We start from the raw sequence: 23,296 nt of genomic DNA, 5'->3' as shown, positions 1-23,296 counted from the left end.
CAATTTGGAAATACCTTGTAACAAAATGTCAAAGAACCAAACCTCACAGTGGCATGAATCCAAGAAGAAACTTTGCCACGAGCTGCTCACCTTATATCAGGGGTGATTCACTGCTAACTATAAAGCCTTACCAAGGATATTCGCCTCCACAAGTAGGCAATATTTAGGGAAATCCTTGACTGCCTACATCCAACTGAATGTTACCTGTGGCATGTTCATGTCATCAACAAAGATGAGGAGGCGTTTTCCCGGTGGAGGACCATACGTGTCCTTCGTCCTCTTCTCTACATTAGCCTCCAAGTTTCGCTGGACGTCCAGGGATGTGGTCCGACTGGAGAAGTTCATATTCAGCAGCAACTGGGGAAGAGAGAAGACGACATTCATCTCCAGCATGGTGCTTAATGTACTACAAAAGTTGGTAGTATGTCAGAATAGGCTTAACATGATAGTGGGTAGGTCACAAACGTGGACAAAGCTTTTTGGAATGGTGGTGGGGGGAGAGGGGTGTTTCATTAGTCTTCCAAAAGTTAGTAACTTCATTGCTATTTTTGTTGAAAACATGCCACTTAATGATTAAGTTCTATTTTAAGTTCTATCATCATCACCACTACCACCACCACCACCACCACCACCACCACCACCATCATCATCATCATCATCATCATCATCATGTCCTACAGAAATAGATCATCATCATCATCATCATCATCATCATCATCATCATCATCATGTCCTACAGAAATAGGCCTCAACTTACATGTGATTCCGGATCCAGGGTTCTGAGGAAGTTCTGAGTAGTGGCTGTCTTCGACGTTCCGGTCTCGCCAACAAGGACAACAGGTCTCTTGATGCCCACCATAAGCTCCAGCAGCCATGTTGACCTCACAGTGTCGACAGTTGGGACGAGGATCTCGTTGAACTTCTTCTCCGGACTGTGAATATACTTGGGCACCATCTTGGACCACTGGATCCATCCCTTCTTCTCCATGTCCCAGTAGTATTCATACAGCGTGGAGTTGGAGGGCAGGTCACCTGGAACAAAACAGAAATGTCACATTAAATTCAAGATGTTCCTATACTTATCCAGACTCGAACCTGGGTCTTTGGCATGACGAGCGAAGGCTTTAACCAATAGGCTACCCGACCGCCCCTAGATACTGAGAGTAGCAGCATGGTTTGGGTGCTATGATTTGAGTGGATTTCCATCTGAATTAGAAGTGGTTATTGTGAGTTTGAGACTTCTGATTGACCAATCAGGATCAGGTATTTCCAAATTTTCCAAATTGCAGTACATACCTAGCCCTGGCATGGCATTGTCGTCAGTGATCATGTTGAGAGAAGCCAGGTACTTGACGTAGTTGTCAAACTTGATACGTCCATCTTCAAGCAGACCACCTCCGATTGACCAGTACAAAGCAGTGAGAAATATAGCCTCTACCTCTGCTGATTCGGGGATCTCCTTCACCAGCAGGGCATTCAACATCATCGACAGCTGGGTCACCTGAGAGAATAGATTGAAACAAAGGAAGAATGCATTAATAGTGTTATCGATCACATTTTCTTATAAGATGTCACCAATATTGGGCTAAATACTAATAGATTTGAATTTACACAGTTCTTTCATGATTAATGTCTTATTTTTGTTTAAGGGTATAATAAGAGATATAGCGTCCATATTATGCATTCTTTACTGCAGTAGAGTTCATGTTGGTCTTGTGTGTTTTGTGATGACTGTAAAAAAATATATGCTCACACACACAAGTTAAAAAGGCTACATTGGGCTAAAAAAAATAATAGTCTTGGTTTCCAGGCACCGCCTGCATCATCATCTGCTGCACATTTCGTTCTTATTTCAGTTTTCAAAAGAAATAAAAATCTTTACATATTCTGCATCTCGAACACATGACCACAGCAGTGAAATGCTACAATATTTAAGAACAAGGTGATTTCGCCGAAATTATTGTGAACAAAATTTGGTTACATACTAGCTTGAACATCCAAAACAAACAAAACTCCACCACCCGCCTTCACTATATTTTTAAAACCCATTGCCTGAAAACCAATTCTTTTATTTTTTTAAGCCTTGACTGATTATGCAGAGTGTTGTTTTACTATGGGTTTTTTAAATATCTAACGCAAAATTAATTGGGTAGTAGTGGTTTATTTTGTATATTTTATGCAAATATGCAGCTTATCTAGAGCTCAGCTTACCATGTTCAGATTTGTAAGCGGCACAATCGTCTTCAGTTTTTCTTGTTGTTTACCATCCACAATGCCTTCAACCACCATATCGATGAGACAGGGCACATATTTGTCGTACAGACGAGTCAACTCATCTCTCTCAGTCTTGTTCGGCCGGCCTTTGACCCACTTCTGCCAGTAAGGCTTGAAGCCCAGGTTCTTGGGGTCAACATACACCATACCACATCGGGAGATGGTTGCAGGGGAGGCGAACTGAAGATCATATACCTGAGAAGGAAAGGAGAAATGGATCAAATTAATACTCTAAGCTTCAATCGAAGGTGAAAATACGATCTAGACTGAGTAAACAACGTAAACAAAGATACAACCTTAAATAATGTGCTACGACAACTAAGAACTTTTTTGATGATGGAAGAAGCACATACTGTTTTACAGGAAAGAATGGAAGACTTCCCGCCTGCACAGGTGCAGAGGTTTAGGAAGGGAGATACTGTTAGTATCACAACTGATAATGGATAGCTGACAGTGAAGAGGACTTCTGTCGAAAATGTAACGATTCTATAGTGTGATGACAGCCGAAATACAGAATTTTTGGCACTGATGGTAATAGATGTTTGTATTTGTAGGAATTAGGGAAAAAATTAAACAATATTATTTTTTTTAATTTGTTTCTCTCCCATGATCAAATTGAAATACTTCTTATCTGGAGTAGTCCATGTTTTGTAACAGTAAATAATCCCAAAGTTTCTTTATGTTTTGGCTTTGGAATTAGTTGTACTGAAATAGCATTAGGGGTGTTCATATTAAAAAAAGTTGGGACTCCGGGTTAGAACAGGTCCCTAGCAACCTATGCCAGTCATAAGAGGTGACCAAGTGGATTGTGAGGTCGGGGTCAGTGACCTAGCTGATTGTGTGCTCATAATATCAATCCCTGGATTGTCTGGATCAGACTTGATTATTTAGAGGCCATATTCATAGAGCTGGAATATTGCCGAATGTGGCATGAAACAAACAAACAAACAAACACAATCTATAAAGTACATCTAGAATGCATATGACAGAATCATTACCTCAAACAGCAGAGCACAGTGTTTCAACAGGCGAACTCTCTCTCCATTAGCAAGGGTCAGTAGCCGATTGTCATCCATAACCGAATTCATGTTCTCAACCCACAATGCATCAACATCTCCATCAAACACAATGTACTTCCTCTCATTCTTGTCAGTAGGTTTGTTGATGTCTCGGAAGATGTTGGACAACAAACCATCGGTCCAATCTCGGGTTGTTGGATCAAGGATTCCATAAAGCTCTATCACGCTCCTGTCCTTGGGGTTGATGGTGAACATCTTGGTCGTCAGGCCCAGTCTGTGAAAAACAAAAGTACATTCAGAATAAATGGCTGAAATGAATGTAAATGATTGACAACATGAGCATCGATCCACGCAATTGGGATCGATGACATGCATCAACCAAGTCAGCGAGCCTGACCACCCGATCCCGTTACTCGCCTCTTACGACAAGCATAATTGCCATTTCCGTCAACCATGAGTTGCTGAAGACCTACTCTACCCTGGATCCCCATTCTACTCACAGATTAGAACAGATCACCTCTTAACAAAGAGTGAGTGAGTTGGGTCCACTCCGGCTTTGAACAATATTCCAGTTAAATCACGGCAAGAGAGCTAATGTGGGACAAAAGCCTGTCATTAAATATGAACATGTAACTATCCCATGAAACCAAATGGCGAAAAATTGCCCCATCTGTGACTGGGACACCTACGGACCACTTATGATTTACAATAATTTTCATGTTTGTAATAGGAATGGGATGGGTAACTCGGGTACCATGTAGGAACCAGGTAACCACAGGACTACCCAGACCCATGGTTAGTCACGTGATATATTGTTTAATGACAAAAATTCACTTCTTGCTTACACTAAGTTTCTCTCTGACTATGCACAAATTCCTTCTGACTTTTATAAGTTTGAATAAAGATAAAGCTTCAGTCAACTTCAGTGTATACATTGTTTTATATGTGTGTCTAAATAGTGTGTGTCAAGGCACCCGTAAAACAATTCCCAAACGGACAGTTTGTACCCAACTATCGAGATATACAATAGGTACCTGGGTAGGGTCGGATAGTGTTGGGCAATACTGGGTCGGGTCGGGTCGGGTCGGGTCGGGTCGGGTACCCAGGTATTAATTTGGACTTGTCCTAGCCCTAGTTTGTAGGTCCGACACTTTGATTGATTTTCCTTTGTGTGCAGATGTTCACTGAGTACTGTGGACTGCACCCATCTTGTATACAAGAAACTGAAGGCCATCTTGCGTATATGTTAGTCTGCGACTGGTAACAGCTGTCCACTCACTTTGTCTGTGCCTGGGCCAGAGTGTTGATGACCACAGACTTCCCGCCTCCAGTCGGTCCTACAATCATGGTGGTGTGCCTGGTCAACATTGTCTCGTACATCTGGACCACCTTGTCAACCTGAAGCATGGAATATATACAGAGAATATTAGTCTCTCAGGTCAAGAAAGTCAACAGTGACATGAACTAAAGGACTATCATCATCAGTGTCATCCTCACTTTCATCAACAGTCATCAACAGTCATCACACTATCACCATCACTGACGTCAAACTATCATCATCACTGAAATGACACTATCATAATCAGTCATCTTTACTATCATCATCACTGTCATCTTCACTGTCATCTTCACTATCATCATCACTGTCATCTTCACTATCATCATCACTGTCAACATCACTGACATCACACTATCACCATTGACATCATACTATCATCATCATTGTCATCATCATTGACATCACACTATCATCATCACTATCATCATCACTGTCATCATCACTATCATCTTCACTGTCATGATCACTGACATCACACAATCATCACACTATCATCATCACTGTCAACCAAACTGTCATCCACACTGTCATCATCACTGACATCACACTGACATCTCACTGACATCACACTATCATCATCACTGTCATCATAACACTGTCATCATAACACTGTCATCACACTTTCACAACACTATCACTCTCATTGTAATCATCATCATCACTTTCTATCATCACCATCCTCCTTACCTGCTGCGGCAGCATGACATAGTTGTTTTCCTCCAGGACTCCCTCCACAGCATCGTTGAAGTTGGGATACCTGACTCGGGGACAGTCCAGCCCTGGGAACAAGTCAGTGATGAGGCCCAGGAACAAGGGCACATCCTCAAACACAAACTTGGGCAGGTTCATGTCTCTCAGAGCTCTCATCAACACAACATCCTGGGGAACAAACAATGAATGCAGCATTGTAGTTTTGTCAATATGGGGCAAGGTTAAACAAGTGAGCAAAGTCTCTCTAGTCAGCGCCATTATTTTCTTGAAACTATACTAATCAGTCCCAAAGATTCTTCAAAAATGAAGACTTTGTTCCATGGTGTGGTGCCCATTTCAAGTCAATTCTCAGTTAGGAGACTAACAAGAGTATCATTAACGACTTGAATCACATTGTGAATGCCAATTAGACTACCTTTGATAATCCAGCTTGTATGTCAAAATACATTTGTCAGAGTGACTGTGCAAGTTGGAGTCTTGTAATGTAAAATCTTAGAACTACACTCAAACACTGTTGTGTCAAACTTTGATGTGTCAAACTTTGATGTGTCAAACTTATGGTTGTCTTGAAGTAAAAGCTTGGTCCCTGTGTGTCCCTTCTTTATTCATCATTTTCGGTTGTGTTGAAACTCGGATAACTCGAAGTATTTACTTTGGTCCCTTCAACTTCTACACAACAGCGTTTGACAACATAATCAACTCTTTCCAGGTGACTCACCTCATGGAGTTCAGCCGCCCCTCTCTTCAGCTCTCCGGCCATCACTAGCACTGACTTTAGAGCACGCAGACCGAAGTCGTAGTGGTACTGCTTGGACAGCTGCTCTTTGGCCAACTTGTACAGCACAGTCATCTTCTTGGCCAGTACCTGCATCACAGCACTAGCATTAGTCTCTCTTAGAAACTCCAGAGCATGTGTGTAATAAAACATTTGATGTCAATCACTGGATTGTCTGGTCTAGATTATTTACAGACTGCCGTCATAAAGCTGGAATATTGCTGAGTGCGGCGTAAAACCAAAAACCAACCAACCCAGCGCTAACCTATACTCATCCCATTCCCAGTTCTAGCAACCTATACTCGTCCCTTCTCAGCTCTAGCAACCTATACTCGTCCCTTCTTAGCTCTAGCAACCTATACTCGTCCCTTCTCAGCTGTAGCAATTGATACTCATCCCCTGTTCAGCTCTAGCATCCTATACTCATCAGTTTCTCAGCTCTAGGCCTATAGGTTAGTTAATGCAAAAATATCTAATGAATCCTTCTAATTCCTGAAGCTCTCTGGCATGTGTAAATATAGCCTTGAAAAGGCTTGTAGTAGTGACAAGAATTCAACAAAATAGGTGTTCCGGCACTCAGCAATATTCCAGCTATATGACGGCGGTCTGTCCACAATCTAGTCTGGACCAGACAATCCAGTGATTGATATCATGAGCATATATCTACACAATTGGGATACGATGACATGCATCAACCAAGTCAGCATGTCAGTGGCCACCCGATCTCGTTACTCGCCTCTTATGACAAGTATGGGTTGCTGAAGACCTATTGTAACCCGGATCTTCACGGGTCCTGTTCTTACAGGTTCATCCTTTTAGTGACTGTATTACACAAGCATGGTGTACTGGGGTTCATGTTTCTCACTGATGGACTAAGCACACCCGACATCCAATCTAACAAAAAAATTAGACAAACTCTCCGGAAACCATTGACTTTTCCATATATTCATGTTTTTAGAGACTTACTTGGCAAGGTAGTCAATCAAATAATAAAATAACCTGTGCCTGGTGAGAAAGTCAGTCAAAAGTAAATATTCATCACATGAACAAATGAAACAAATATCAAGGTACATATAAATAATTTTGGCAGCCTGAGATCATTTGTATTTGGGGATTTATCACCTAGGCTAAGTCGACTGAGATAGGTTATTGTTTATGAGTGAGTGAGTGAGTTTGGTTTCACGCCGCTTTTTACAGTAGTCCAGTTATATCGCGGCGTGTCGGCGTGAAAGCCCCAAGTGATGCAGGTCTCAGACGTTTACCACTTCGGTGAAACCCACGAGCACGGGTATGGTGCTGACAAACCTAGAACCGGGATCCGAACCCACAATCATAGGTTTCTGGCGTGCCCAAAGGACGCAACTCTGCACAACGAATCGTGGCGCCTTAGACGACTGGGCCACCCATGCCCCCTTATTGTTTATGAAATATCAAGTTAATGTAGAAGGAAAAAGCACAGGTGATGAAGAACGTAGACTCTTACCACTTGCATGACAGACAAAAGATCATGATTAGAACAAATCTGGGTCTAGAACCCACGACAAGCAGATCCGGAAAAGGCTAAGGGAGGATACTCTGCACTGAACCTTGTGGCACATCAGCTAAAGAAGCAGCTTACCTTGGCAAGCAGGAATCCCTCAGAGAACAACATGATTTCACAGATCTGCTGCAGATCAGGGACAATGACCACCACTGGCCGGAACAATGCCTTGACCGACTCGGGGAGCTCTGTACGTCCGGCATAACCAGGGTTCATGGTAATGAAGATACCCACACGACTGTCAAGGTCAATCTCCTGACCTTCAAACTGCATTGAAAGCAAATTATCATATGTGTATTACATATCAAGACAGACCAATGTATTAGAAATGTTTATACACTGCAATTGTGAACCAAGAAATCAAAGCTTTGCAACCACTTTACATTTTGTCATAAAGGTGAACATATTACATAAAGTGTGAATTTAAGAAATAATTTACTTAGCATGAGTTATGAAATTGTTTTAATTAATTGCAATTACCGTATTCGGCGTGATAAGCGCCCCGCTCTAATAAGCACGCACAGCGATATTTGCTAATATTTTGGCTAGTGAACAATCCCAATTAGCACACATTCCGATTGATCAATGTACAAAAGACTTTTTTATTTGCATATAATACGCACTCGTGTGTTATATAGCCTTCTAAAATATTCTGAAAACCGAAGAAAACAATTTGGTATTTTAATTTTCAAGCACCAAAGTCATAAGCAGAATGCCATTGTGTGAGAACAGTTTCTTTGCCTCAAGACAAACAGTTAACATTCTAACACACAGACATATAATTCTGAAAACTTTCTGGCATTTTAAGAAACCAACTACACTAACATCTCCAAAGTCATTGGTGCCGAAAAAATTGTCCAAGTTTGTTGAGTTAATGACTTACATGGAATCTCTTGAGGCTGAGTAGCAGTCCATTCTGGATTGTCTTCAGCTGTGTTGAGATGACAGATAATACGGACACGTCGATACGGTTGAACTCATCAAAACAGCCCCATGCACCACACTGGCACAGCCCAGAGAAGATCTTCCCCACAGCCTGGAACAAACATTCTACATAGTACAAAAACCTAAAGAAAAAGGCCTCTATTTTCCGGAGGTCTGGGATTTTTATGATTTTTGTAAAGCTACAGAATTTCACAATTTACAGTACATAAAAAGTTGACTGATCAAAAATATAAGTACACATATTTGAAGGCAAGTGTTTTAGGAAGCGAGTCATGTTGCAGTTTTCATGGGAATACAATTCATGTACATTATGGCAGGGTTTGTTTAGTGTGGTACGTTCCGCATCAACAACCTATTAGGAAAACACTATGGAACAGTCCGTAGCTCTGTAGAGAGACGGTTATTATCAAAATTGTTTATAGGGAGCAACACAGAGGTACGTTTACTGCAACTAGAAAATCACCTGTTAATTGCAATGACCAAATACATGACAAAACAAATTGTTAGTTAATTGACATTATAAATTTCATAATGTGGCCATCTAAAGACTACTGTTAACAATTCTAAAAAGCAACCACCGCAAACAGCTAAAGCTGTTAAGTGATGTGGTTGATCAACGGAATGTTCCGGCACATACCTTGTAATCCATCCCCTCTCCACAGTTAGTGACGACACAGAGCAGTCCCAGAGCCTTGGCCAGATCCTTGGTCGTCTCCGTCTTCCCTGTTCCAGCGGGACCAGCCGGAGCCCCGCCCAACTTCATCGACAGAGCCTGGGGGGAGACATAATGTTAGCCTTCAGAATGATAGACTTCACTGCTCACATCGGTCAGTCTGATTCGTGCACCTAGCATTGAACTAGTTACTGATATTCAGTAATAGTTCATCTTCCCGAGGCAAGAGAGTTGACTGACTTTAAAAGTTTCCACCCTTGCCGAAATAGGCTGTAATTCCTGGGCTAGATTGTAGCGCCACCAGTGGCTATTACAAGTTACGTCCTTCTATTCCTCTCCTATAGACCAATCAGATTCCACCTCTCGTATCACTTGCATTTGCTTCAAACAAAATGGTGGCGCCCAGTCAAGACGATCTGATCGATAATTAAGATCTATATTGTCATAAAACAGGTCTTACTTTGCAAAGTTCATCAAATCAAGTGAGCACTTTGATAAAAACATTAAGATTTGGAAAATATATGTTGACAACGAGTTGGCGGTGCACATGCCTTGCAAATCCTGGGATCGACGGAAAATGGAAAAAAATAAACATTCTTAAAATCCCTTCTTAGAAAAATGGAACCATTTCAATCCAGGTTAATACATGTGCCAAGTTGGAATGAAAAATCTTTAACGGTTTTCAAGTTATGTTCCGAAAACAAAATACGGACAGACAAATGGACCGACAGACTAGATGATGACTAGAACCCCCAACATTGTACGCCAATATTCTATGGCCGTGAATGATTTCCAAGTTTACCTGTGTAAGTGTCAGGTAGATTCTGTCAGTGAGCGGTGTGATGACCAACCTCCCATTGAGACCCATGTACTCGTAACCGTAGCCGAACGATCCTGTACACTGACTGATGGTCAGTTCATCGGGTTCCTTCTCCCAGTAGAAGCGAAGCTGAGACTCCCACTCAAACTCTCGGGCATCCATGATGCTGAGGGACAAAACATGGAACTATGGTAATAACATGTGCTGGAAGTCACGCTCTAGCCTTGAGTAGACATTGTTAGAAGATCATGCATATTTGTTAAGTCAATGATAACGTTCTATTATGAGTGATAGAGTGAGTGTCGTTTTATGTCGCTTTTAGCAATATTCCAGGAATATCATGGCGGAGGACACCAGAAATGGGCTTCACACATTGTACCCATGTCGGGAATCGAACCCGGGTCTTCAGCGCGACAAGCGAACGCTTTAACCACTAGGCCACTCAAACTCTCAGGCATCCATGATGCTGAGGGACAAAACACGGAACTATGGTAATAACATGTGCTGGAAGTAAAGCTCTAGCCTTGAGTAGACATTGTTAGAAGATCATGCATATTTGTTAACTCAATGTTAACGTTCTATTATGAGTGATAGAGTGAGTGTCGCTTTATGCCGCTTTATGCCGCTTTTAGCAATATTCCAGCAATATCACGGCGGAGGACACCAGAAATGGGCTTCACACATTGTACCCATGTCGGGAATCGAACCCTGGTCTTTAACCACTAGGCCGCCCCCTTTCTAGTATGAATAAGATCGTCAGCAGAAACACTAAACGTGTGTGTGTGTGTGTGTGGTGTGGTGTGGTGTGGTGTGGTGTGGTGTGGTGTGGTGTGGTGTGGTGTGGTGTGGTGTGGTGTGGTGTGTGTGTGTGTGTGTGTGTGTGTGTGTTTTGTTTAATGCTGCATGGGTCAATATATGAAGACTTGTATTTAACCAAGTCACCGAGCCTGACCACATGAACACCTCTTATCATTAGCATAGGTTGCTGGTGACTAGTCTTGGTTGCCCTGGAATTACAGGGGCAGTAAACCAGTACTGAACATGCTTTTTTTAAAATGTAATTAGGGTGTTGTTCCAGATAAAAACATACTTCTAGTTCATTTGAGTTCTCTCCTATACATCAAAACCATAAAGTTTCAGCACAGAATCAGGATTCAATGTTTGTAGTTTGGGCGGTAGTGCTCAATAAGCACAGAATGGACAAAAAACATTTCAAAACAGAGGTGCTTTGTGACTGTAGGCTATAGCTGTGAATTGTTACAACACAAAAAACATATAGTGAGCGAGTTAAAATGTAAAGTCACATCAGCAAAATTTCAGCCATGACATGACAATAAAAATAGTATAAACGACATGACACATTTATTGGTTATGTTAATAAGGACGCTTCAAATGTTATCAAAAGTAAGTACAGGTGCTTACCGGTAATACTTCAAATATGGTAGCATCATTTGTTTATTTAAAGCTGCATTCAGATTTTCGTTTTCGGTAGAATCTCAATCTTTTGACATAATTAACATAGAAATACATATAAGCTGTCATCCCATTCTTAACTTTACTACTATGAACAAGTGTTACCTGTCTCTGACAAAGCCGTCAATAATGTCTCTGGCGTGTACGTCGATGATGAGTACTGTGTTGAACTTGCTTCGGTCATTCTTGGACAAAGGTGACCTCACCTACAGAAGGTGAAAAAATAGATCATCAAACCTCAAGTGCGTATTGCCAAATCGAAAAATACACTTTCAAACATAAATTATTTATGGCTTCTTTGAAAAAGCCAATGTGTAAATGCTAAACGGATCATACTCAAACCTCATATACTGATAATACATAAAACAAATGTTGACCATATCGAAAATTAATTAAAAATTTATTAACAATAACTGCAGAGATGCATATGAGTCTCTAGCATGAGTCACTGTGTATACCGTTATGGCTAGTAGAAGTTTAGTCTATTTAGGGTGTTTCCTTGTATGTTATCACTTTTGAGGCCAGTATGTGTGTGTTTGATGTTTAAAATCCTCACTCATTGGACCAGACAATGCAGTGATTGATATTTTGAGCCACAATCCACGCAATTGGCATACAATAACATGCTATCAACCAAGTCAGCGAGTCTGACCACCCAATCCACTTAGTCGCCGCCTACTACCTGCATACGTTGCTAGGGACCAGTTCTAATCCGGAATCCCCCAGTACGTTTCAGTTTAAGTTGCTACCATGAATGACCTCTGAGGAGAAAACTACATTATTCAAAGTAATAAGCGTCCAGGGCGCTCTCAAAATTAGAAATTATTAGAATAAAATTTTGGTGAAAAAAAAAAGAAGAGTTGAAAGATCATAAATTTCATGGTTTATGCTGAAAGCCTGAAATAATACAAAAGAAAAGTCTGTGCGTATTATACACAACAGATATATTTTTCCACAATTTAATTGCCCATATTTAAGGGTGCACATAACACACGAGTGCATGTCTTGTGTACATTGATCAATCAGAAGCTAATTGGGACTGTTCACTAGCCAATATATTAGCAAATATCGCCGTGGGCACTTATTAGAGCAGGGTGCTTATTACGTCAAATAAGGTAATTCTTCTTGGCACTCATGTCTTTATGTTTGTTTGTTTGTTTAACGCTGCACTGAGCAATATTCCAGGTGTATGACGACAGGCTGTAAAACAATCAAATTTGGACCAGACAATCCAGTGACTGACATCATGAACAAATCTTAGTAAAATCTAAATATTTTTTACATTTGTATACTTTTCCTGCATTACTCCTTCATGCATTCACTGCTTAAATAAACTGTTCCTGAGTCCGACTTTTATACCACGCCATTGCCGTCCGTGTGACCTCACGTGACCTAGGTCACCTCTTGACATCACTGTCTGTCGGGCTGCAGCTAGGACGTGTACCAGTGGAGCTCCCGTTTTGGATTTATTTAGACCTTCAGTTTTTGTTTACTATTCTAAAATTTATCTGCGACGAGTGATGTATTCCTTTCATATTACTTTCATTACGGTATAAGGATCTATACCGAAACGTCGCTTTTTACAGTATTAAAGAAGTTGTTATCCATAAAATTGTGTCTATCTTGTCATCCGCCAACTTCTAAGTAATGCCTATCAAACAAAATATGTAAAGTTCAATCTTCAACAACGATACCTAAAATAATGGTTATATTGCTTTGGTGAGTGCCCAGTATGTACTGAACCTTATGTTCTAACAAGCTGTATGGAGCTCTTACCTGCACTACCAGTTCATCTATCTGCTTGTGAAGCTTCTTGGCATAGTCCTTGAGTGCTGTCTTCACCCCCTTCTTGACCTTCTTGAAGACATCCTCGACCTCCCACGTCCACCAGACCTGGTTGCCAGCCAGACACACCATCCCTTGGTACTTCATCATCCACTCCACTCTGAAGCAGGATGCTAGCTGTCAGCACTTCACTACATATTACCATACCGTGCAGTGATTACTGAATCCCATGCATTCGTGACCAACTCATGTTATTCCGGGACAAGCCGAATGCAAACGGGCATAGTTAAAAGAATTGTCAACTTGTTGTGTAATGATTCACATATAGTTCCCCCATGTCATATATTTTCCAGATTAAATTCAAACACATCGGGACTTACAGTACGTATACAGTATAATTGAACCTCATTTAGCTGTAACAAGGGTGTATTTTTAGATGCAAGACATATTCAAAATCAAAAATTATTTCTGAGGGATTCTTTGACTGAAGTACTTGGAAGTCAGAGGCATTTTTGATTGGTTTGTCATATTTTAAAAGTGGATATAAATTTTCCCATGACTTTATAACTTTTTTCTATATTTCCCAAGCTATTCCAGACTTGGGAATTTCAAAGTCTGACTTTTTAAGGATTTCATTACACATACGAACTCTGTCTAAAATCTATAATTTTCTAATTCTTATGTCAAGGTAGAGGGAGTGAGTTGGACTTAATGCTGTTTTAACTTGAACAATATTTCAGATATATCAGTGTGTCAGCTTAATGTGGGAGGAAAGTCAAAATTGATGCATTATGTAGATGTTTAGAACTTTGGTGAAAATCATGGCCATAACTGGAATAAGTTTTTAATTCAAACCCATAAACAGCAGATCCTAGCAGAGCTAAGGGATGCAACTCTAGCCCAAATCTAACCCACCACTCCATACTTCTACAACCACAACAACTTGGAGTTTTTCATGTTTTCTTCACTTCATGACTTAGATAGTGTGCACCCCCATCCTTTTTACAAAATCCTGGATCTGCCTCCAACTTAAAGATCCCCCGATATCTATCACTCCTCACTCCACATTACCCCTCTAATCAATATAACACCACACCTGACAGACAACCCTTTGATTCATATTCCACTTCTTCATCACACACCTCATCCCAAACGCCATCATTCCACCCTTCAGCAGCCTAAACCCCGCCTATCTGATTCTCTCCTTCACCCTTTCCGCTTGTCACAGAAGATGATCGCCTCATTGGTGATGAGCCTTTCGGTCGTCCTCATCCCCTCCCCAACTCAATTCTCTCTCTTTCCCACCTTGTCCTCTTGTCACAGTAGAAGAAGACGGCCTCCTTGGTGATGAGTCTGTTGGTCCTCCTCATCTCCTCCAAGACCCCTGTCATCCAATCCTCAACACGACCCTCTGCCGGAATGCTGCTGCGGAACTCCATCGTCTCACCCTCTGCAGAAATCATGGCAGCAGCCGTGGCTTCATTGTTGGCGCCCTTGGCAAACCTCAGGGCTGAAATGTTGTCAAACATCTGCAAAAAGACAAAGGAAATAAAACATAAAATCATCATCATCATCATCATCATCATCATCCTTCTACTATTTATCCTCATCATCAACAATCATACTTCATACTATTTATCATAATCAAAATCATCATCAATCATCATTCTTCTACTATTTATCATCATCCTCATCCATCATACTATACTCTTTATCATCATCATAATAATCATCGTCATCGCCATCGCCATCATCATCATCATCATCATCATCATCACCTTAATTATCATTACCACTGACCTTGATCATGTGTTCTTGCACACACTCAGGGTCGCTGCTGCCAAGAATACTGAGCAGCTCATCATCTGATATAAAGAAGAACCTAGGGAAGGCATTTCTCTTAGAGTCAAGATAATCATTGAGGGACTTCTGACATTTCTCCAGCCCGGTGCTGAGGTTCTGTAAGTCAGACAGTCTGTTCTGTGCATGGCATGCCAGCTTGATGTGAGGGGTTTTGTGGGTTTCTGTCATTATCTGAAAACACAACATAATTTGTACATACAGTAGAACACGGATAGAACGATCACTGATAGAGCAAAAACACAACATGATTTGTACATACAGTAGAACACGGATAGAATGAACACTGATAGAGCAAAAACACAACATGATTTGTACATACAGTAGAACATGGATAGAACGAACACTGATAGAGCAAAAACACAACATAATTTGTACATACAGTAGAACACGGATAGAATGAACACTGATAGAGCGAAAACATAACCTGATTTGTACATACAGTAGAACACGGATAGAACGATCACTGATAGAGCGAAAACATAACCTGATTTGTACATACAGCAGAACACGGATAGAACGAACACTGATAGAGCGAAAACACAACATAATTTGTACATACAGTAGAACACAGATAGAACGAAGGCTATTGGAGCGCAAACACAACATAATTTGTACATACAGTAGAACACGGATAGAACGAACACTGATAGAGCAAAAACACAACATAATTTGTACATACAGTAGAACACAGATAGAACGAACACTGATAGAGCTAAAACACAACATAATTTGTACATACAGTAGAACACGGATAGAACGATCACTGATAAAGCGAAAACACAACATAATTTGTACATACAGTAGAACACAGATAGAACGAACACAGATAGAGCAAAAACACAACATAATTTGTACATACAGTAGAACACAGATAGAACGATCACTGATAGAGCAAAAACACAACATAATTTGTACATACAGTAGAACACGGATAGAACGATCACTGATAGAGCGAAAACACAACATGATTTGTACATACAGTAGAACACAGATAGAACGAACACGGATAGAGTGAAAACACAACATAATATGTACATCCAGTAGAACACAATGCTGCAATCACGTGTATTGCGTTTTGTTTTATCCAAGATGGCAGATGTTTCTGAGTGAAAATGTATATATATAGAACAACGTATCTAACGAACTGATTTCTCCGGCCCCTAGTAGTTTGTCATATCCATGTTCTACTGTACTTGGGTAATTGAGAGAAATGGTTTAAAATTGTCTTACAAAACTTTCAGTTATATCCCATTGTGTTAGTTTAATGCAAATGGAAAGACTAAGGTGATGCAGGTTTTAGATGTTTACCAATTAGGCAAAACCAATGGTGCTGATCCTGGTAAGACTAAGGCAGGTAATTTTGTTCTGTGAATGAGACACTATATGTGACAAGCTGTGTTTTTTTTCACATCAGTATGTTTGTCACATGACATCCAACACAAATGAATGTAAAAACGAACTGAGAATAGGGCTGGGACGAGTCCATGTTTACTCACAAGAATGTTCTTTTGTTCAGGTTTCAAATTTTCAATCGTGAATTTGTCAAAATATGTTACGAAGCGTAGTCGCCGATTTGAAATTAGTGACATAAAACATGAGAAAGCTTCCCTCTGTTTGGCTAATGTCAACTTCTTGTCATTCATTCCATTGGTCGGTCAAAGTTTGCGCAAGGTCGGTCTAACGTGACCCCTAATGGGGTGTTCTCAGATCTTTGTTTAGCGGTAGCGGGAACTAAGATCTGAATTCAGTGAGACTGGGTCTGCTCGGGTTCAATATACTGTGTCTGAGTGGGGTCAATATACCGTGTCTGAGTGGGGTCAATATACTGTGTCTGAGTGGGGTCAATATACTGTGTCTGAGTGGGGTCAATATACTGTATCTGAGTGGGGTCAATATACTGCGTCTGAGTGGGGTCAACATACTGTGTCTGAGTGGGGTTTCCATGCTAAGAAGCAGCATGGTACCTCAGTGGGCTAGCACCGTAAAACTGACGTTACTCCAGACTAGTGCAAACAGCCACAGACATAGACACAGACACACAGACACACAGACACACCTTATACATCAAGTGTACAAAAATCTACATGGTCAACAAGAGAATGATCTCAGGCCTACAGCTCACCTTCTTGAATGTCTTGTCAATCTGGTCAAACTTCTTGGCCTCCTCAGGGAGTTGAGATCGGATGTCACCACCGATGAAGATACCCTCCAGGTACATCCACTTCCTCTGAACCACCATCCACACCTGAATACAAACAAACAGGTAAACACACCTGAACACAACAAAGTTTTATCTGTAAGTCATTTTGATAAGTGAAGAATGGTAACAGTAAGTCAAAGCATATTTATATGACAAAATTTGTAAAAAAAAGACTATAATTACAAAACAATTTAAAAACATAATTTACTAAATTAAATCAATATTGAACTTCTACAAAAAATGACAGAATAACAATTTTTTTCAACATATTATTCATCCCATGTAAATACAGTAAACTACAGTTATAATGAACAAAAAGGGACCATTAATTTCAGTTCGTTATAACCGTAGTTTCCTTATAGGCACATATACAGTCTATATACAGGAAATGGACATGACCCCAAAACTGTTCGTTTTATCCATCAGTTTGGTATAAGCGTGTTCGTTATAAACTTAGTTTACTGTACTTTGTTGAAACAAGACATAAATCAACCTTTTCTTCTACATTCTAAACAGCAAATCACATGAATGTAAGAGCCCAGTCATCAAACTGCATTGTCATCTTTCTGGCCTTCATTTTTTTAAGTCATTGACATCAGATTTTCAAACAATTCACCCCAACACATTTCATACTATAAGGCTAACGCTATTTTTCAGGGCGAGGCCGAGGGCTTCTGCAAATGATAATGACCTGAAAAAGAGCGTTACCGTTATTCTAGCTAAAATGGATGGAATTTTTTATCAAATAAAAAGAAACAACAACATCGGTTTTGAAACATTTACTGCAATCAACGTGAATGTCACTGACCACATTTTACAAATATGGAAACGTCATAGAATAAACCAGATGACGTCACTATATTATGTGACGTCATTTTCTCTACCCTATGACATCACCTAACACAGGCGTGATAATGGCCTGTCGTCAAGCAAAATGAGGGAATTATCAAGTTACAGTGGCCCGCTCATTTCTGATAACGTGCGGGCGGTTTAATGATAATTCTATCCATTTTAGCTATACTAAATTTCTATCAACTTACATCAAGGACCTCGGAGATGTGAGACAGGCTCTTCTCCCAGTTCTGTACGGAGTTCAGGAAGGGTCCGATGAATCGTGATGCAGACATGCTCTGTAGGTTCATGGCGCTGTCGTCCAGTATCTGCAGCACGTCGTCCACGGAGCCCAGGATGAAGCCTCGGTGAGATGTTCCCTTCATGTACGCCTGCACGGTGAACTTCATGTTGCTCCACGTCTCCTCAACTTCTTTCACGCCCTACAAAGAAATTAATTGATTTTAAAAGTGCCTTGAATTTTGAGTCGATTATCAATGATACTGTCTAATCCTTGCATCAAGGACATGTTTTAATGCCGCCTGTCTTTCATGGAATTTTGTATGTTGGCATCAAAAGTGGTAGACAGTGTAGTCTTTTATCGATGTAAATCAAATCTAGCTAAGCAGCGACAGGGCAAAACAGTAGTATTAGGTAAGTGCTGCTGTTGATGAGTTTTTAATGAGAATATTTCCAATTGATTAAGTAATAGCTTGCATGCATGTTTAGCTAAAACAAGACAGCCATTTTGAATAAACAGAGATTGTAGAAAATATCATAAGAAAAATCAGTGAAGCCTATGAAAATACCATAATTAACAATGTGATAAAATCAAGTTGTCCATATATAACACAATCTGAATAAAATCAATGCCAAGGTCAATTGCTGATTGCTCCCGGAGTGAGATGTTCATCATTTTTTCATCACTCACAGAAAAATGAACGGTTATCAATGTGTTTGGTTATTACAGCTGGGTTGAAATTCGGGCTGGGGCGATACACCAACTATGTGATACGATACGCATCATGATACCTTGCTCACGATCCAATACGTATCACGATACATGCATGTGCTCTGTTCTGTGGTGCGTAAGTCATCTTTTTCATAGACAGGATGACCAAATACCTGGCACACTAACAATTTACTGTTGGCAGTATCAAGTATGGCGCAACGGATGAAAATATTTACGTTTACACTACTCATTTTCACTAGTTATTAGTTTTTGGTGTCATATTTATTAAAGAATACATTTAAGGTAAGAATCAATACTTTTAACTTACGCAGCAATTGTGATCGAGAAGTAAAAAATCGTTGTTGTGCATGTTAGGTATGTTTACATTGTAAGTGCGCCAATGTGCACGTGCAGTGACGTCACTTTAGGTGTGACGTCATTATGTTGTGGTAACCTAGGCAGCTGTGTGAGGTGGTGCCAGTTCTCCATTAAACAGTGATTGAGCCAACTACGGTTTTGTTATGTATTGAAGATTTGATGTTCCTCCAATGTGCGGGTTGGACAAATAACATAATACATACACAACATTGTTGTGGTTGAAAGTTGTGGTTGAAAGTTGTAACATTGTTAAATTATAACTTTAGAAAATAGCTCATAGTACTGTGTTCTGAATATTGTAAATGTATTGGTTAGAGAAGTAGAAAGTAATTTCTTTTAAGGGGGAGGAATGTTGTGCATGTTAGGTATGTTTACATTGTAAGTGCGCCAATGCGCACGTGCAGTGACGTCACTTTAGGTGTGACGTCATTATGTTGTGGTAACCTAGGCAGCTGTGTGAGGCAGTGCCAGTTCTCCATTAAACAGTGATTGAGCCAACTACGGTTTTGTTATGTATTGAAGATTTGATGTTCCTCCAATGTGCGGGTCGGACAAATAACATAATACATACACAACAATCGTGATCAACCGATGCATCAGTATAGCGTTCCCTTGCTAGGTGTGATAGCCATTGATCCTTTAATCATCCTTGTTTATCATGTTTCACAACAAAGAAGGATAAGGGAGATGAAGTAGGCCATTATTAGAAGCCTCGGACCCAGATTGTTCCACTGGTCGTTATACTTCATTACACAGAGTTGACTCTTCAGTTCAATCTCATTAAAATCAGATCTTAGTTCTCGCTACCGCTAAACAAAGATCTGAGGACATCCCTTTGTGGGTCATGTCAGAACAACCTTTTATCTGACCAATCAGAGCATCGCTTATCAGATCATGAAAGTGACGGTTGGAATGTGATTTTTGAACGTGTAACCTCAGGGTACAGGGTATTCCGCACGACAGTTATGGACTTGATGAATTTATTCATACAATCCAGATCATCTATTAGCCATTCCAGAATGTTTGAATGTTCTATTGTTCAGTTTTTAATTTTTTAATCGTGTGTAGGTCAAAATATGTTTCGAAGCGTAGTCGCCAGTTTGAAACTGGTTCCATAAAGCTCAATTAAGCTGCCTTCTGATTAGCTATTGTCGACTTCTTGTTAACCCTACCATTGGTCGGTCAAAGTTTGCGAAAGGTCGGTCTGACGTGACCCATAATGGGATGTTCTCAGATCTTTGTTTAGCGGTAGCGAGAACTGAGATCTGATTTTAATGAGATTGCTCTTCAGTTCAAATGTTAAGGCTCACCTTTTCGATGCCCATCTCCTTGCTGGCACATGTGACAATCTCTTGGATTGTTTCCTGGAAGCGATGGAGCTCCATAGAGAATACATTAGCCAGGGTGAAGGTCTCGGGATTGATGTCAAACTTCTGACCTGTCTTTGTCATCAGTTCTTTCCAATGTCTGAAACATTAATTTGTAACATTTGATGTTACATACATCCCATAGGTATTCCATACATACCACTCAAAAGAAGTCAAGAACCACCCAATTCTTTTTAAATTACTACCGTATTTGGCGTAATAAGCGCCCCGCTCTAATAAGCGGCCACGGCGATATTTGCTAATATATTGGCTAGTGAACAATCCCAATTAGCACCCCTTCCGATTGATCAATGTAAACAAGACTTATTCATTCGCGTATAATACGCACTCCTGTGTTATATGCACCATTAATTATGGGCAATTAAATTCTGTTAAAATATATCTGCCGTACATAAACATTTCAGGCTGTCAGCATAAACCACGAAATTTATCTTTCAACTCTGTTTTTTTTCACCATTTTTTTTAATAAGAGCCCCCATTTCTAATTTTGAGAGCACCCTGGGCGCTTATTACGTCAAATACGGTATATTTAATTGGTCCAGCAATGACAGACTAACTAAAGTAATATGAGTGAATGAGCTGTGTTTAATGCCGCTTTTAACAGTATTCCAGTTATATCACTACATGTCACTTTAATGTGGGAGGAAAGCCTGAAGTGATGTAAGTCTCAGACGTTTACCACTTTGGTGAAACCCACAAGCATGGGTATGGTGCTGAAAAACCTAGAAACATAATCGAGGAGAACCGGGATTCGAACCCACAATCATAGGTTTCTGGCGTGCCCAAGGGACGCAACTCTGCACAGCCAATTGCAGCGCCTTAGACGACTGGGCCACCCTTGCCCCCTAAAGTAATATGAAAAGAATTGGGTAGTCCTTAACCTCTTTTGAGTAGTATAGATAGAATTTGACAGAAACCTGTTCTCCCTTTAATTACCTTGCATCAGCTCTGTTCACTAAAAGTTGCCTTGAATTACGTCATTGACTTCTTATCCAAATCTGACTCAAGGACATTTAAAGGTCAAGCCTTAGAACAGTTCCCTCCGTCTCACCTCTCTCGGAGTGCCTCATGTTTCAGATCCACAAACAGTGGCAGGGAGTCTCGGAACTCCTTCATCTTCTCCTCCAGAACTCTGGCCACCTGCATGGACTTGACATCACGGGGGAGTTTGCGGAGACTTTTGAGGAAGCCTTCGATACCCTCCTGCAGCAGCTGAACGTTCAGGTTGGCCCACAGCGTCTCAGCCCACTGCTCACGTGCAGCCTAGGGACACACAATAAATCACCATCACTTTTCATCACTTCATGATTTATAGGTTTGTTAACCAAATAGCTTTGGTCAGTTGAAATTTTAAAAAATGAATATAAAAATGAATTTGCATAGGTTAATTTTCTCACATACTTTTGGCATGATTGTTTGTTTGTTTGTTGTTTAACTCCGCACTCAGCAATATTCCAGCTATATGATGGCGGTCTGAATAATAATTAAATCTGGACCAGACAATCCAGTGATTGACACGATGCATTGATCCACGCAAATGAGATCGTTAGTCGCCTCTTACGACAAGCATAGTCGCCTTTTACGGCAAGCATGGGTTGCTGAAGGCCTATTCTACCCCAGATCTTCATGGGTCTTTCTGGCATGAAGTTGTCTAATGGGAATAAAAACATACTACTACTGTTTACCAGGGTTAGATCTAAACTCAAAAGCTTTACTAGTCCGAGTAAGCATAAAATGCCAATGTAGTGTTACAACAATGGGAAAGTGAGAAACATGTACTAGCCCACAGGAATTTTTACTTGCCTCGGGCTAGCGGCCTAGTGTTAATTTCTAACCCTGTGTTTACATGTTTCTTTGTTAAAGCTGCCCTCAGCAATATTCCAGCTAAATAAAAGTGGCCTGCAAATAATTCAGTCAGGATTAGAAATCCAGTGATCAATATTATGAGCAACGCTCCGCTCCATCAGGGCACAAAGATACATAATCAAGTAAATCACTGAGCAATACCACTCAATCCATTTGGTCGCCTCTTACAACCAGCATAGGTTGCTGGAGACCTATTCTATCCTGAATCTTCACAATGTATGTCTAGTACACCAGTGATGCCCTCAATGCAACATATCCTGCCTACCTTCTGCTCTTCATACAGGGCATATATCTGCTCAAAGCCCTTCATCTCCTTCTGGACCTGCAACAGGTCGGGGTACATGGTTATGGGCAGGTCGAACAGCCTCTCAGCATTAGCCAACTCCTGCCTCTGAGCCTCATACTGAGCAACTTCCTCCCTGTGTGTCTTCATCAGCTCCACACCTACAACACACAACATACAG

General features: G+C 40.5%; 1 protein-coding gene across 1 annotated transcript in view; it reads right to left on the bottom strand.

The window, feature by feature from the left end:
* LOC139456275 (dynein axonemal heavy chain 10-like) overlaps positions 1-23,296 on the bottom strand; it is a 99,866-nt gene that overhangs the window by 41,532 nt on the left and 35,038 nt on the right. Inside the window, exons 22-42 of the mRNA XM_071237899.1 lie at positions 23,098-23,276; positions 22,018-22,229; positions 20,889-21,045; positions 18,458-18,691; positions 17,340-17,462; positions 15,155-15,388; positions 14,660-14,883; positions 13,346-13,514; positions 11,675-11,775; positions 10,079-10,262; positions 9,241-9,375; positions 8,542-8,694; positions 7,737-7,925; positions 6,062-6,208; positions 5,320-5,511; positions 4,573-4,691; positions 3,273-3,567; positions 2,212-2,469; positions 1,297-1,501; positions 758-1,032; positions 205-357 (exon numbers count right to left, since the gene is read on the bottom strand). Of these exons, the coding sequence (XP_071094000.1) occupies positions 205-357; positions 758-1,032; positions 1,297-1,501; positions 2,212-2,469; positions 3,273-3,567; positions 4,573-4,691; positions 5,320-5,511; positions 6,062-6,208; positions 7,737-7,925; positions 8,542-8,694; positions 9,241-9,375; positions 10,079-10,262; positions 11,675-11,775; positions 13,346-13,514; positions 14,660-14,883; positions 15,155-15,388; positions 17,340-17,462; positions 18,458-18,691; positions 20,889-21,045; positions 22,018-22,229; positions 23,098-23,276 (3,938 nt within the window). The remainder of the gene's footprint in view (positions 1-204; positions 358-757; positions 1,033-1,296; positions 1,502-2,211; positions 2,470-3,272; positions 3,568-4,572; positions 4,692-5,319; positions 5,512-6,061; positions 6,209-7,736; positions 7,926-8,541; positions 8,695-9,240; positions 9,376-10,078; positions 10,263-11,674; positions 11,776-13,345; positions 13,515-14,659; positions 14,884-15,154; positions 15,389-17,339; positions 17,463-18,457; positions 18,692-20,888; positions 21,046-22,017; positions 22,230-23,097; positions 23,277-23,296) is intronic.

This window comes from Haliotis cracherodii, unplaced genomic scaffold (assembly GCF_022045235.1).
Source record: "Haliotis cracherodii isolate W230 unplaced genomic scaffold, xgHalCrac1.p SCAF_11, whole genome shotgun sequence".
NCBI lineage: Eukaryota > Metazoa > Mollusca > Gastropoda > Lepetellida > Haliotidae > Haliotis > Haliotis cracherodii.
The sequence above is the reverse complement of the archived record's forward strand: the minus strand, read 5'-3'. Positions and strand labels throughout refer to the sequence as shown.